General features: G+C 39.1%; 1 protein-coding gene across 3 annotated transcripts in view; it reads right to left on the bottom strand.

Annotated features, from left to right (window-relative positions):
- Positions 1-2,019: 2,019 nt before the first annotated feature.
- Positions 2,020-17,252, bottom strand: part of ZC3H12B (zinc finger CCCH-type containing 12B) — a 349,800-nt gene continuing 334,567 nt past the window's right edge. For all 3 annotated transcript variants that reach the window (XM_016210168.2, XM_087829308.1, XM_016210169.2), the window contains 4 exons: positions 11,162-11,301; positions 8,928-9,162; positions 8,193-8,299; positions 2,020-7,025 (listed from right to left, as the gene is read on the bottom strand). In XM_016210168.2, the coding sequence (XP_016065654.2) occupies positions 5,608-7,025; positions 8,193-8,299; positions 8,928-9,162; positions 11,162-11,301 (1,900 nt within the window). In that variant the 3' untranslated portion in view covers positions 2,020-5,607. The remainder of the gene's footprint in view (positions 7,026-8,192; positions 8,300-8,927; positions 9,163-11,161; positions 11,302-17,252) is intronic.

Here is a 17,252-nt window from a genome sequence, read left to right as displayed (position 1 = left end):
CAAAAATTCATAAAAAATTAAATGTCATAGGGTAACATTGGTTAATAACATTATATAAGTTTCAGGTATACAATTCTATAACAAGGAAGGTCTTTATTCATTCATTCCTCTAAGTGTACTTCATTCCCTCACTAGAGTGCAAGTTCCAGAAAATAGGAACTGTTTCCTCCTCTTCAGTCTCTCCCTAGCCCAATATAGACCGGCCTCTATTTGGTACTCAGTAAGAACTTGACACAAGTATGCCTGAGAAATGTGTGAGAAGGCAGCAAGGGGAAAGGGAGGGGAGAGTAAGAGGGTGGGGAGAGATGAGCACTCTTAATCTCAAGAAGGATGGTAAAAGAAGAAAATATTCGCAGATTCACAAATAGCCCCTCCCAAAGGTTCCTAGTCTGGGTTCCCCTGCAGCCACTGTGGCCACCTCTGCCTTTACAATGAGACTGGCCGGGAGTGGCAGGGGTGGGGTGAGTAGTAGTCTCCAGAGAGGCCTGAGGGAAGAGCAGACAACACTGTGATAAAGGGCTCACTGGCCTGGAGCTATGAGGCCAGGGTTTCATTCCTGGCTTTGACATTAAATCCCTGTTCAGCTTTGGTCCAAATCACTTCAGTTTTTGGAGTCTCAGTTCCCACACCTATAACCTGATGGAGTTGATGCAGCTGAGTACTCCCCAAGTGACTTTTCTGTGAAGTATAGGGTGCCAGGCGGCTTCTAGCTGTGATATTCTAGCTAAAGACCAACAGATGATGCCTCTGTGACCCTGAAGCTATTCAAGGTATAAAATATAGGTTCTTTACAGAAATAAGCCTCAAATCTGAGCTCTCCACATTGTTCTGACCCACCAGTGGATGCCTGGCCCCACCCAAGCCTGTGGGAAACTCCAGTTGTCTAGCATTTAGAGCTGTGTTAGTATACAAAAATTGGAGTGTATATGCCTACTGTGATAAAATTTAGGTGAACTCATTTGGGGAGATCCCTCTCCTTACAGCTTATCTCAAGATGCAAGTCCCAAGGACAGAAATTTAATTTTTTTAGGAGCAAACTAGTGTGTGTGTGTATATGTAGGTGTGGTATGGCTTTTGGTGTTGTTCTTAAAGAAACAGAGCCATTACTGGTTAATAGACAAATAGTTTATGCAGTAAATAAGTGTAGTTACAGTTCGTTGTTGTCAAGGATACACCATTTTTCATCACTATTATAGGTGAAACAAATGAAAACCTCATGAAGTAGTCATAGCACATTCATGCTAGTAAGAACATATTGCAAAGCATTGCACGTGCATTATAAGGGCGGACAAAATGAGAAGGAATATGTTTTCACTCACCTCTGGTTGGCTTTGTATATTTTGTCATTGAGACTTACATTATGTTTGGGTCAAACAAAAAACCCAAAGAGGTTTTATAAAAGTTTACAACCATTAAACTGTATTGTTTAATCCTACAAATAGATAAAGCAAACTACTATAGCTCAATGATTCACAAACCAGTATTATAAATAGTCAATCTACCTATGTATATAGCTAGCTACAATATGATAGATATTGAATATTCTGAGTCTTTTCAAAGGCATCAACTACTTTAGACAAGCAGGTTCCCAAAATATACTGGTTTGGTTTCCAATGAGAACTGAATTGTCATTTCATTTGAAGAATATGCACTCCTCAGTATCAGACCTGAGGAGAAGCAAACTAGAGGAAGGCAGAGAAGGGTTAGCAGGAGACCTGAGCAGGACTCTTTGGACAGCTCGACATTACTTTCCCTGTGCAGTTCCAGACCTGGTTCACAGAGTAAAACAAGGTGTATTGAAATTGGCCCTCAGCCCTGGCCAATGTGGCTCAGTTGGTTGGAGCATCTTTCTGTGCCCCAGAGGGTCACAGGTTTCCTGGTCAGGGCACATACCCACGTTGTGGGATCAATCCCTGGTCAGGGCGCATACGAGAGGCAACTAATCGATGTTTCTCTTTCACGCAGATATTTCTCTCTCTCTCTCTCTCTCTCTCTCTCTCTCTCTCTCTCTCTCTCTCTCTCTCTCTCTTCCCCATTCCTCTCTCTAAAACCAATAAAAACATATCCTTGGGTGAGGATTAAAAAAACAAAGAAAGAAATTGGCCGTCAAAAAGAGCATTTGTATAGCATAGCTAGATGGTAACTCAGTGCCTCTCAAAATTAATTCATTTTATGTCAGAAGAAAACTCAGTGCCAAAGGTTAATGGGTATCCATGTTTGAATATTATATAAAGACAATTTATTCTAAAATAGAAAAAAATAAGATTTAGAAGTATTCTCCTGTAAACTAGCAGAAGGAGAAGGAAAGAGAGGAAGAGAGAAATAATTAATTAGAAGAAAAGTTTTGTAGACCATTTCCATAAGGCATCTGTCATTTTCCCTTCCATACCTTGCACCTTAAGAGAGAGTGCAGTGGCTCTATGTTACCTTTGAAAAGGCTCCCTGGATTGAACATGACACTCCAGAGTCACACTTACCCAGGTCAAAATAAAACAGCATCACAAAATCTACAAAATCTAAGGTCTGAACAAGCGTAGACCTTCCAGGAGTTCAGAAACTCAGTGGAAGAATTAAAATTGCAAAGCACCTCTTGCAAAATGCACTGCTGCTTGAAAAGCACACAAAACACTGTGCAGTAACCCCTGCTGAGTGCTTTCAGGTAAATATCCTGAAGGACACCCACTTAGCTCCAAGAAAGAAGCTTGATTTCATTATCAAGGAAGCTGAGGGGGTTCCAACGCTTCTTTGTATTTGCTGTTTTATAATTACAGACACAGTGGAAAAGTCAAGAAGTATGCAGGCCTCAATGTAAAGAAAATGTTTCTCTAATAATTTCACTAAGAACCAAGCTGGATTTATGCATTCATAATTGTACAGCTCTACTTAAAGATTCTTGCAGATGATTCACTAATACACACTTTATACAAAATTCCTTTTGCAAGGACAAATTAAATTTAATAGGTTAAAGAGAACTTATTGCAATATAATGCTTGAAACTGTATACACAATAGCTGTGCACATAATAATAAAGAGGCCTTGAAAAACTGTCTTTGTCTAGAAACTACTACTGCCCTTTGGAAATAAAAGCTCTCTCGGGACCCCTGGGCTACTTCCCTGTGACACACAGTGCCACAAACATCATGGTGAAAGTCAGTACCAAACCTAGTTTAAGATGAGTTTGTACATTTGTTAGTATATAATCAGGAAAAAAAGAGATACAATTTGTATCAACAAAAGGTCATTTCTGGTAATTTGAGGCATTGCTCCTAGCAGCTTTGGTTCATACACATTTTATGAGAAGAGAAGAATGACACTTGTTTTTAGGAAATAAATACATATTCTGCCTTAAAAATATTTCCTGTATTGGGAGGAGCTTATACTTTTTTGAGTACTAAACATGAACATGTTCAAGATGAATTGCAGCTGACAAGATTAATTAATCTTGTGCTTCCTGGTAAATTGTGCAGGTAGTGGATACTGTGGTGGTATTGATAATTTTGGTAGGAAGATGAACTAATCGGCACAAAGGCAATAGAGTCCTCTTAAGATTGTCAAAGACCCTGATTTAGACATAGGACAGATTTAGAAGATCCAAGAAGTTGAAAGTATGAAGTGGTGTTTGTGTGAAAGAGCAAGCACTTCAGTGGCAACTTTACTCTCTTTGGACCTACATGACAGAAAATACTTTTATACCTCAATATGCTGGGGGATGGGGAAATCAGAGGTAGGACATGAATGTGAAGCTGTGGTTAACAGAGGGGAAACATTGGTTGAGATACAGTTGTGATAAACTAGGACAGAGATGGAAAGCCAAAAAGCAGCATGCAAGCCATTGTCAAACCACCAGAAACAACCCTGACTACAGCCTCACATTTGGAGTGTTTCAGAGTAAGAAACATTTATAGGCAGTGTCACACCTTCTCATGAAGAAACAAAAGGCCAAGGCCAGGCCTTCTTAACTTTCATGAGAAAACGACCATAGAAATTAGCAAGTTCCAGCTCAAGAAATAGTGAGCTGTTCATGGTTTGAAATGCTGAACTATACAATGGATTCAAAAAGGGGGTTCATTTAGTGCAACTTTAAAAAACAAAAACAAAAATGCCTCTTCTAGAGGCATTTAGCTACAAAGGTTCCCACCCTGAGCAAGATACAAGTTGTGCAAATGATGCCACTCAACCCAAAGTCCTGCCTTCTTTAGTAATGCATCTAAGAATTATGTAAGGGCAAGTTTACTCTCTTGGTGTGTGTTTGAAGTGCATAACAGCCAGCTATTAGAAAAGATGTAGCATCCCCTTTTGGGAGCTACCTTTTCTATCTAGAAAATCCCCTGGTTTTGTTTCCTAAAGAAATTCTGCTCCACCAATGATCGACATCATTGCCCAAAGAATGGACAGCAGGAGAAAGTGAATTACATGGCTGTGCACTGTCCTCCATTACATTTCATTCTGTGATATTGAATACTGCATAGATCATAAGTCCAAAGCTCATCCATTAGACCCTTCTTAAGTGCAGCTTTTGTGTTCATCACTTAATGCTGCATGAGTTTGGCCATCTCTCTGGTAGTAAATTCCTTGGCCCTGGTTAAACTCTTCTGTGCTTGTCTAGCACACACCTACTATGTTTGAAACTTGAGCTTATCAATCAGCTACTCTGCAGAAGAAGGCTGCAATCTGATCCCTACTTCTTGAGGTGAAGAGACTTAAAAGCTAAGAACTGTCAATAAATGTTGACAAGTAAAAAAGTGCAAAGGAAATAGAGTTAGTTTGCTCTGTTACCTAAGAAAGCAATGTTCAAATATTGGCATGTAGTTCCACCTTAAAAACTAGTAGAAACTATGAAATGTAACATAAAATCATCAAGTCAGATTTGTGATCTATTTAGCCATAGACTAAGGTCTGTACAGAACCTATGTTCTCATTATCGCTATATAAAAAGTTATTCAGAGATATGCACACATCTCAAACTAAATACATACAGTCACACATGCAGTATAATTCCTGGCAATAGGTTTGAAATACAGCTCTAGAAGCTTCGATGTGACCCTATAGCTTGGTTAATAAAGGTATTAAATGGTTAGATTCCATGCAATAAAGTATGCATTTACTTTTAAATAGCTTTAAATATTCCTATTAAAAATCTAAAAGGTTAATTCAACATATGATCTGATCTTGATGTTCTCTAAATTAGATATATCATCAATACTTTGTAATATAAAACGTATAACTGACAACGTTCATAATGGAATCCCTTGGGGTTTCTTGCACGTAGGCCTCTACCCTTGGGCTTTGTCCTTCATAACTTGCATGGTGCAGTGCAAAAAGGCATGAGACTTGGAGTCAAAGGACTTGAGTGTGAGTCCTGACTTGGTCATTTGCTAGCAGTGTGACCTTGGCAAATTACTTAATCTCACTGAGCTTTAGTTTCCTCGTCTAGAAAAAAACACATTAGTAAAACTTACCTCACAGGGTTGTTATGTGCTTCAATAACATTAACAGTCTGTAACTTGTAAAGGGCAACACACAATTATTAGTTACTGTTATCATAGTATTAGTGCATTATTAGTATTAATATTCATATTTGTATAAAGGAATAGGTTCTATGTCATGTCAACGTGCAGCCCTAAGCTTAGAAACAATCAGGGCTGCCAGCTGCTGGGCATCTGCTGTGTGGGGATTCTTCTCCATCACTGCAAGGACGATGTTGGAAGGGAAAATATTACAGAGGTTCTTGTATGTCTGATACTGGTGCTCTGGGATCATATGCTCCCTGGAATCACTGCACATTCCAACCCAAGGATTCCTCCAAAGCTGCTCCATCTTTTCAGGCACGCTCCGTACCATGACTGGCTCATAGCATGGTTGCATGAGGTTGTTACTCAAGGGATAGGAGTGGTAGCCATAGGAGTCAGTTGCACTAGGCAGTGGGTCCCAGCTGGCATGTTGTTCCCGGCACAGAGGAGGTCGTCTTTGCCTCATGGGGTTGCTCTCATAGAGGCGGGAGTCAGAAATGCTGTCCATCCGAGTCATCACCAGGGCACGTCCTGGCTGAGAGGTTGCCCCAGGATGGATATTGGGAAGCATGGGGTAGTCTCCAGGACAGCTGGAGCGTGCTCCAGTTGCTGGGTGCTGGGCATGCAGAACTAAGTGGGGGACTGACTGCTTGTGGGGGGTTTGCTTAGAATCCTCTGGGCCATAGCTCTGTACTCGCGTTAAGGCTTCATGGTAACCATGAGGAAAAGGCTGAAGACGGTTTTGAGATGCTGAGCGATGCAACTTCAAACTGCCTTCAGGATGGGCATCAGCTACAGCCAAGTACAGGTTGTTGTAAGAAGAATAGTTCTCATTCCTGGTGTGGCTCATACGGCTGTCAGGACAGAGGTTGGAATTCCTGGCATACACTCCCTGGTCTGCTTCAGCCATGTAGTACTCTCGATTATGCATGCTGTTGATGTTCATTTTGGAGAAGTCACCTAACATTGAATAGTAGCCATGGTCCCCCAAAGACTCAAACTTTGTATATTCAGCATAGCTAATAGGGGTCCCATGGCTGTTGGTAACCAGGATGGGGGGGTACTGCATGCTGGCCATGTGCTCCAGTGAGGACTTCTGGTGGGGAAAATGAGAGGATCCTGGTACTGGGCTGCTGGCCGAACGGGTATTGAGTGCACCCACTGCATGGCTTTTAGGAGGTGGGATTGTGGGGACACTTAGGGCGGTCACAAGTGAGGGGACAGAGCTGGCCTCAGGCTTACGGGAAATGGACAGCCATTCCTCAGGTTCCACAGCCACGGACCGGATGCTGGGATCTGATTGGCGCTTAGGGGCCACACGCTTGACTTCTGAGGTTATCTCACTTTTGGCATTAGACAGCCCTGTGCCACATTTGGCCAGGGTGCCTTCGCTCATGGTTTTCACTGTGGATAGTTTGGCACTGATGCGGAGCTCATCAGCCACCGAACGCTGGGGTTGGTTGGCCCGCTCCGGATGGTAGTATTTGCACTTGTGGCCATAGGTGCATTTTTTGCCTGAAAAATAATGCCTTGAGGTAAGACCTCTCTCATAGTGGTGCGAGGACTCTCTGTGCCAGAAGTGTTATCTGGTCACTCAGGCTAGAATTTTACTGTTTGGAGTTAAGTAAAAAAGTAACTTTCCATAAAGATGAGAGACAGACAACACCAAGGAGGCATCACACACTGAGGGGAGAGAGAAGAAGGAAGCTGGGGAGGAAACTGCAGTGTGAAAGCTAGGAGCTAAGCAGTTGAACAGCCTTCATTTTCCTATAATTCACAATTTCGCCTAGGCATAACCTGCGTGCTGAGGTGGTATAGAGCAGCAGCAGGTAGCATGGTGCAATGCAAAGAGCACAGGCATGGAGATCAGTCAGAGCTAAGTTTCAACTTCAGCTATGTCACTTACTAGCTGTGTGACCTTGGGAAGTGACTTTACGTCCTGAGCCTCATTTTCCTCTTCTGTAAACAAGGTTTAGAATTATTCCTATATTATAGGGTAGTTGTGAAGATTAAATGAAGATAGTGAACATGAAAATACTCTATGATTTAAATAAATGTTGAGGACAAAAACCCAGACGTCCCATAAACAAATGATTACCCCAAAAGACTGAACATCCAAAGTAGCCTCAGATCAGGCAGCCTATGTTGCACTGTTAAGCTCATGAACTTTGCAACAGAGGGACTTGGATAAGATCATGAAAGTACTCTATAAAACTGAATTTTAAAAAAGTAAATGAAATAGAAGTTTAGAAGCAAACTGGAAAGTACAGATCTGAAGAGAAGGGTATTTATTAGTTTGCAGAGGGTGCAGTCACCTACCTAAGAGACATGTCTTTTCTGGGGCAAAACCCAATTTGACATTGCCCTTTCTGCTTCTGTAGGCCCTGTGGGGTTCTGCACTTCCCTGCCCCAGCAACACTGCTCAGGAAAGAGGCAGCTAGAACATGTGCATCATTTTAACAAGTAACAACTAATCTTTTCAATACTAGTACTTTTTTCTCATGCAGTTTCTAGGATGTTTCTTTAAATACCTAAATGAGAATACATGAAGACACAGACTAACTCACAGAAAGTGGACAAGCCAGAATCTTGCATTTGAAAGGGAAACCTTGAAGAGAAAGTATTCACAGAGTCCTTATGTGTTCCTTAGTACAGAACTCAGTTTTGCACATAGGTACTCACCATAAGGGCATGGTTGTTTCTTGTGTTCAGGAACAACAGGTCTCTTTCTTAAGAAATTTTCAAGGCTTGGGCCATGGCGTCCTAAAGGATCATCTGGAGGCATAAATCTGAAAGCAAGCAAGAGGTCAATGTCTTCCCTTCTGTTCCCACTACCCCTTAGCAGAAGTTTAGACCTTCATTACCTCTTGCCTATACTATTGTCACAGCCTTGTAATTGCCCTTCTTGTCTCAAGTCCATCTTTTGCTAAGCCAGCAATTTTTCTCTTCATTCACCCTTGATCACAAAAAAAGGAATCATTTTTCCTGTGCGTAATTCTTTCATGGACTATATGTTTCAGCCATACTGGTATGCCTGCTGTTTTCAACATGCAACCCACTTTCACACCTTTATAACTTTATTCATGATGTCTCCTTTACCTATAATGCCCAGCAGCCCCATTTCCTCTATCTATAAAATTCATCTCAAATGTCACTTTCTCTGTGAGGCCTTTTCTTATCATTTCACATAGATAAAGCAATTTAAAAAATTGTAACCATAGCACTTATCACAACACATTGTGGTTGTCTTCTTAAAGGTAAGTCTTGTTTCTTATCCAGCATTTTATTCCCATGGCAGCCAGCATAATACACAGTACACAGTAAGTGTTCAGTAAATGTTTATTGACATGAAATGAAATCTATTCCTGGTGGTAACTTCAGTTTAGGCTATGCAAAATCTACAGGAAAGAAACGTACTTGTCATTCACAAAAGAATACATCAGCAAGCGCTCTTCTATAAACTTCTTCCATTCTGGCTTTTCGACTTGAAGGTCTCGATAGTTATCATTGGATACAATGATGCCATCCGAATCAAAAGCCAGTTTGACTATGAACCGGTCATCATAGCAGACAACTCTCCTGCCTTGGACCCTTCGGGATGGTGTGAAGACAAGAATCTTTTCCTTCTCCAGTTTTCGTAGGATATCTTGATCTGTCAAAATATGAATTATATGCCACAGAGTAGAAATTATCTTTGGAAATTAACAACATTATCCCCACATTACAAATACGTAAGTTGGTACTAGATGAACATATTATTTTCCCTTAGAAAATGGCTTCTATTCCTGGCTATGGCACCAATTTGGAATGTGACTTTAGACAAGTCACTTTCCCCTTTGGACTTGTTTTCTTTTAGATAAAATGAGGGAACTGGAGCCCTGGCCCATGTGGCTCATTTGGATGGAGAGTCCCATAAGCCAAATGATCACAGGTTAGATTCCCAGTCAGGGCACATACCTAGGTTGCGGGTTTGATCTCTGGTTTGGGGCACATACGGGAAGCAACTGATCGATGTTTCTCACATCAGTGTTTCTCTCTCCCTCTCTCTCTAAAAAGAAAAAAAATCAATAAAAACATATCCTCAGGTAAGGATTAAAAACAATGAGGGAACTGGATTGAATGACAACTAAGTTTTAAAACTACCATAAAAAGTGAGAAATATCACTGATATTCTAGAATTCTTCATGCTTATTTGCCTCTTTGTCTGAAGCACCAGTTTTTAGCTGCTGAAGAAAATAGAGCAGTACGCTGAAGACGTGTCTGCCACTAGGAGAGTAATGCATCACTCCTAGGGACTTCTATCTTTGCCTTCTGCCTTAAGGAAGACCACCACTAAGGAAAAACATCAAGCTGTAGCATATCAATACTGGCTCTCTTTCCTTTTGGCCTCCTAATTGCTGAGGAAAGAAAGGCTGGGTATGAGCAGGACCAGGATTCACTCTCAGACTGAGGCTGGTAGCCTGTTCAGCCGCTGGCAGACATCTCCAAGGCACAGCTCCAATGGCCATTCAAGTGGACTTTCTCATTTGCCAACAGGCAACAGCTGATACTCAGAGGACTGGGGTCTATATGCTCTGAAATGCTGTAAAGAGCTGGCTATTGTTGTTAGTGAATGTAGTGATCCTCCTGCCATTAGGGCTACATATGATTTTTGTGGACCTTCAGCAGTTTTCATGGGCCCTTCTTCCATAAAGAAATATTAAAAATTATTGTGTACAAATGTACTGGTATAGAGACAAATAATCTAGTTACATACATTATTATCCAATCATCATTATATTCCATTTTTCCTCCTGATGTTAAAAAGAAAATGAAATTAAAACATTCCTGCCTTGCCAGAGGGGCTGTGTTGGTTGAGAGTCATCCTGTGCACCAAAAGATTGCCAGTCAGGGCATATACCTAGGTTGCGGGTTGGATTCTTGGTTTGGGCATATTCAGAAGACAAGCAAGTGATGTTTCTCTCTCACATATCATCATCATCATCATCATTCTCTCTCTCTCTCCTCTCTCTCTCTCTCTCTCTCTCTCTCTCTCTCTCTCTCTCCTCTCCCTCTTCCTCTTCCTCTTCCTCTCCCCTCTCTCCCTCTCTTAAAGCATGTCCTCAGGTGAGGATTTAAAAAAATAAATTAAAAAATTTAAAACATTTCTGTGGGAACCTAAAAGTATCATGGGCCAGGGGCTCTGGTACTACTATGTCTTATGGATAACTTGGCTCTGACTGCCATGGGACTTTTCTCTATATATATTCTACCTCCTAATTTCAAATGCCATAATCACTTCTCTGGTACAGAATGAGATTCATTTTCTACCAAAGTTTCTTTAGTCTTTTGGAAAACAGTCATATTCATAACCAGATTCATCCCTTTTTATTCTGACATCTTTGGTAAAACAGAAAAGCACACCTTTTTTCCAACTGTGTGGTTGATTCTTTGCTGAATTGAAGTCTCTACTTAAGTGTTGTATGCCACAACAGAATGATGGTTTTATTTGGAAAAATATGGTTAAAATACACTTAATAAAATACATTTTAAGTATATTTAATGAACTTAAAAAAATAATAATCTAAATTGAGACCATCAACATCTCCCCAAACTAACTTGCTAGCTTTGCTCTGGATGAGTAAAAAAAAAAATCTTCTTTAAAATCGTACCTGCGATTGGTGCATCAGGTCGGGATTGCTCTTTTCTCCATGCAGGCACAAATACAGTAATATCTTTATGGCCTTTATCTAGGAACCAATCCACAGCAAGTTGTATTCCTTTGCAGGAGAACTCTTCTTTATTTCCATGGCTTTAGAAAGACAGAGTGAGAGAAGAGGGCTGACAACAGGTAGGAAAGAAATACTCTGAAGAGGCTTTTTCTTAGTAGCAAGATATTAACATTGTCTTTCTTGATAATGCCAAAAATGTATTTTTAAAAAGAGCAAATCAAATTCTTTTTTATTCAATCATTACAAATATTGCCATTATTATTATACCTTCATTCAAGGTCACAGATGGTTAAAAATAACTCCCAATTTATAGTGATAGGTTATTTTCTATCACTACTTCAATTTTCTCTTTTCTCTTTCTGTTTCTATTATAACCTTCTTTTCAAAGACTTGGATATTCTCAACAGATGAAAAAGAGGAGGTGTCACCAGAGGTTGAGATAAAGTTTATATGAAGGATTAGTTGGAGATGAGTCTTAAGTACATACATTAAGCTTAAAAAAGAACACTGACAGCAAAAAGGACACACACATAAATGCCAACTGAAAATAGTTATCACATTTAATTAAATATAATACTCCAAAAAAATCACATTATTGAAAATTTTAAGATATGAGAAATGCTTACAATATAATAATAAAGGAGAAAAGAAAGGATACAGACTAGTATATATAAATTAATCCCAATTTTGTAGAAAACAGTCTATGTATAAGCCTCTAAATTACTAGAAAATAAATACATCAAAATATTAATAAAAATTATTATTCTGTGTGAGAGTGTTCTAAGTGATTTACTTTCACTAATTTTCAAATTCCTTCAAAACTTAAGTATTCCTTTTAAAATTAGGTCATGATGTAAAAAGAGAAGATGTATCAAAATTGCTTGTAGGAACAAACACTAAAAATTTAGCTTATTTGATTGGAAATTGGAAGAGGGAAAATTAGCAGATGAATTGGGAAAAGATATCTTTATTGTCATCATCTTAAAAAACTTACGGTTTACTAGTTTGGCTGTGAAAATTCTGATCTCTTAGCATGGAATCTGGGGCTCTGACATACACATAAACCACAATAAATTACAGTAAATTTAAACAGCTTGGATGGCAAAACAAGTTGGCTTACGTGTAGCAACTCCATTGCAATAACTGGCTATTACCTGTCAAACCAGACTGCTCAGAAGAACCATTTTGCTATGAGGCTAATTAAGACAATGTGATGGAGGCTCTCTCTTTAGATTCCCCAATTTCTTCACTGATAATCACTCAACTACAAGATAAATTAGTTGTAATTATATTGTTCCTTTTGGGTGAATTCATACATAATCTCAGGGGCCTCATTAATACATGCACTTCAAGAGTTTCCACACTCTTGAGGCACATGACAAAAATGTGTTAAAATGCCCTTGTTAACATTTCCAAACATGTTAATCATGTTTAAGTCTCCAGTGTGTACTGTAAAGCAATTATATTGCTCTACTAAAAGTCGAAGCACTTAAGGTAAAAGAAAGAAAACATATTTAACTGCCAATTTATACTCCAAGGTAGCCTTAAAGACAACTACCACTGATTGCTTCTAAAAAGTTGAACTATCGGTAAAATGGGCAAGCCCATGGCTCTTAAAGGATTATTGTTGGATTAACCCAGCATGAAACTGGCTTGTAGGGAAGATGTCCAGTTGTGATTTTTCCCACTGCTATAGTACTGGTAACTGTAAGAATTACATGAACTCCGAAAATTCATCAGAATTTTCATTAGAGGAGAAATTTGGAGAAATGGGATGCGATTTCGTTTCATTTGGCTCTGAGGTGCTATAAAGTGTGTCATCTCAAAAACAGCCTAAAACTGGGAATAAATACAAGAGTAACACTTGCTGTTGGATATCTCAATTTTATATTTTATAATACTAAATTATGTGTTTAAAATTATTTTTGATCATTATACAAGCAATATATACTTATGGTAGAAAATGTGGAAAATACAGAACTTTTAAAATTTATTTGTATTTACTGTTGAAAGTATTAAAGGTGTCCCCTTTCACCCTCATTGGTCCCCTCCACCACCACATTCGGCCCCATCAGGCCTTATCCACACTATTGTCTGTGTCCATGGGTTATGCAGATATGCATATAAATTCTTTGATTAATCTCTCCCCACCCACTCCTCCACCCCCACCTTTCCTCTGAGATTTGTCAGTCTGTTCCATGCTTCTATGTCTCTGGATCTACTTTGTTCATCAGTTTATTTTGTTCATTAGATTTCACATATGAGTGAGATCACGTGATCCTCCATGTGTCTGAATGTTTTTGAGTGTTTTTACTTTAGTTGATTTCTGATTTCATACCAATGTGATATGAGAAGATGCTTGATATGATTTCAATCTTCTTGAACTTGTAGAGACTTTTATTTTCTTTAATGTGGTCTGTTTTTGAGAATGATCCATGTACACTTGAAAAGAATGTATATTCTGAAGCTTTGGGGTGAAATGTTCTGTGTCAACTAAATCAATCTGATCTAGTGTGACATTTAGAATTGCTGTTTCCTTGTTGATTTTTTGGTCTGGAAGATCTATCCAGTGAAGTCAGTGGAGTGTTAAAGTCCCTACTATGACTGAATTGCTGTCAATCTCTCCCTTAAAGTCCTCTAGAAGTTTTTTTTAATATATATTTCGGTGCTCCTATATTGGGTGCATATATGTTTACCAGCATTATATCCTCTTGTTGGAAAGATCACTTTAGTATTAGGAAGTGACCTTTCTTGTCTCTTATTATGGCCTTCATTATGAAGTCTACTTTGTCAGATATGAGTATTGCTACCCCAGCTTTTTTTCATTTACATTTACATGGAAATTTTTTTTTCCCATCCCTTCACTCTCAGTTTGTGTGAGTCTTTTGTTCTGAGGTGGGTTTCTTATAGACAGCATATATTTGGGTCTTGTTTTTCCAATCCATTTAGCTACTCTAGGTCTTTTGATTGGAACATTTAATCTATTTACATTTAAGGTTATTATTGATAGGTACTTATCTATCGCCATTTTATTTATTTATTTATTTATTTTAAATATCTTTATTGATTTTAGAGAGAAGAAGGGAGAGGGAAAGAGAGAGTTGAAACATCAATGATGAGAGAGTCATCATTGATCAGCTGCCCCCTACATGCCCACGACTTGGGATCAAGCCCGCAACCCAGACATGTGCCCTGACTGGGAATTGAACCTTGGTCTCCTGGATCCTAGATTGATGCTCAACTGCTGAGCCACACCTGTCCAGGCACCATTTTATTTCTTTATGCTTATGTTTCTCTCTATTTCTACTTATTACCGCAGTCCCTTTAATATTTCTTGCAGTGCTGGTTTGGTGGTGATAATCTCCTTTAGCCTTTTTTGTCTGGGAAGCTCTTTATTTCAGCACCTATTTTGAATGATAGCCTTGCTGGATAGAGTAGTCTTGGTTTCAGATCCTTGCTTTTCATTACGTTGAGTACTTCATGCCATTCCCTTCTGGCCTGCAGTGTTTCTGATGATAAATCAACTGACAGCGTTATGGGAGCTCCTTTGTAGGTAACAGCTTGCTTTTCTCTTGCTGCCTTCATTATTCTCTTTGTCTTGAATTTTTGGCACATTAATTATGGTGTATCTGGGTGTAGGCTTCTTTAACTACTTCTTGCTTGGGACTCTCTGTGCCTCCTGAACTTCTTTGACTTTCTTTTCACCAGATTAGGAAAGCTTCCTGCCATTACTTTTTCAAACAGTTTCTCTATCTCTTGTTCACTGTCTTCACCTTCTGTTATTCCTATGATGTGAATATTCTTATTATTCATGTTGTCCCACAACTCCCTTAAACTGTCCTCCTGTTTTTAAATTGTTTTTTCTTTTCTGGTTGTCTTATTGAGTGATTTTTTCTACCCTGTCTTCTAATTTGCTGATCTGATCCCCAGCTTCCCCTAATCTACTGTTTATTCCTTCCAATGTTTGTGTGTGTGTGTTTTTTAATTTCTACTATGTCATTCTTAATTTCCTTCATTGTTTCCATTTTTTTCTCGTGCTGTTGAGCACACTTATGATCAGTATTCTGAACTCTATATCTGATAGATTGCTTATCTCCATTTCAATTAGCTCTTTTTCTGGAGAATTATTTTGTTCTTTCATTTGGGTCTTGCATTTTTTCTTCCCATTTTGGCAGCCTGTTTGGATTTGTTTCTATTTATTAGGTAGATCTAGTAGGACACCCAATCTTTTCGATGGTCTTGGTTCAGGCCAATGTCAGATGCTGTTTGTGACTGATCTTGAGTATCCTCTTTGAAGCTTTCAGAACTCCACAGCTGTGGTTTCTTCTGTGGGGGCTGAAGAATGGGTGTGTTTGGGCAGGATGCAGGCCAAGGTCTGCTTTTTCAAGACCTATGTTCAGAAGCAAATCAGGGAGATTCAAAGGACCTAGAGATTGATTGTTAGACTCTTAATTATCTTCACTGTAGAAACTCCACAGGATGGGGTAGCTGATTGTTATCAATTTATTAATGAGCCTCAGGCTATATAAACTACACAGGGTGGGGCAAGAGAATTTTCAACAGGGTAGGGAAATTGGTATCCCCTCAGGCAAAAGCTTTTTGGAGTGTGTCTGCCTGAGAAAGATGTCCTCTGCCACATGGGGGAATGACTCAGCACAGGAATCCAGATGGCTGCCCTCTGAAAGCTATTACTCATGCCAACACCCCTTGATTCTCCTAACACAGCTCTAGTTCACTCTTCCCTTCCTCTGCTGGAGGCCAAGGCATGAAGCTCTATGCATTGGGTGCCTCTCCTTGGGAGAGAGACCCAGCTGCTTTTCACAGCCATATGTTATGTGGGGACCTTTCTCAGTTCTGGTTCTCTATGTTGGGACCCTGGACTTCTCAGAGGGACCGCACTCACAGCTAAGATATTGCTCTTGTACTTCAGCTGCTGCCTGTGGGTGCCCAGCCGGCCCGCTAGGGCCTCTGCACTTCCTAGCAGTCTCTATGTGGTCTCCATTTTAGGTCCTTGGATATGAGGGTGATCTTCAGCTAGTCTTCAGTTGCAGTTGATTATTCAGAATGGTTTATCTTTATTTTTTATTTTTATTATTTAGAAAAATATTTTTCTTTATTGTTGAAAGTATTATAGATATCAGCTTTTAACCCTCATTGATCTCCTCCACCTGGCATTTACTTCTATTCCTCCCCCCCCCCACCTTCTTGACAGTATTGCCTGTGTCATAGGTCATGAACATATGCATATAAGTTCTTTGATTCCTGTCTAATCATCACCAGTTGGCACCCCTGACTTCCCTCTGAAATTTGCTTGACTGCTTGATGCTTTTATATCTCTGTATCTATTTTGTTCTTCAGTTAATTTTGTTAATTATATTCCACATGTGAATGAGATCATGTGATAGTTGTCTTTCTTTTACTGCCCTTTCTCACTTAGCATAATATTCTCCAGGTGCATCCATGCTGTCCCGAAGGGTAAGAGATCATTCTTTTTTACAGCTGCATAGTATTCCATGGTGTAAATGAACCACAGTTTTTTTATCCACTCATCAACTGATGGGCACTTAAACAGTTTCCAAATCTTAGATATTAAAACTTGCAATGCTATAAACATAAAAGTTCATAGATTTTTTCTAATTGCCGTTTTGTTTTTTTTAGGATATATTCCAAGAAGTAGGATGACTGGGTCAAATGGCAGTAAAATTTTTAATTTTCTTTTTAATTTTTTTTTAAAAAAATACACCTATATTTATTTAAGGGAGAATAATATGAATTACACACAAACTCTTGCAGGATATTGGGAAAGCAGGAGTATTTCTCGTCTCATTCAATGGGATCAACATCACAGATAGCAAAACCTGAGCAAAAACAAATAATAAAATAAAAAAGACTACAGACCCAAACCCTTTAGAACACAGATGAAAAGATTCTAAGTAAACACTGGACAAATAGAAATGATAAATGTGACACTTGTACACAATAAAAAGAATTCTAATTGCTCATTTTTTATTTGAATAGCTTATATTGAAAA

The sequence above is a fragment of the Miniopterus natalensis genome, chromosome X (genome assembly GCF_054644295.1).
Source record: "Miniopterus natalensis isolate mMinNat1 chromosome X, mMinNat1.hap1, whole genome shotgun sequence".
In the NCBI taxonomy this organism is placed as follows: domain Eukaryota; kingdom Metazoa; phylum Chordata; class Mammalia; order Chiroptera; family Miniopteridae; genus Miniopterus; species Miniopterus natalensis.
This window is presented reverse-complemented; position numbering and strand designations above follow the sequence as displayed.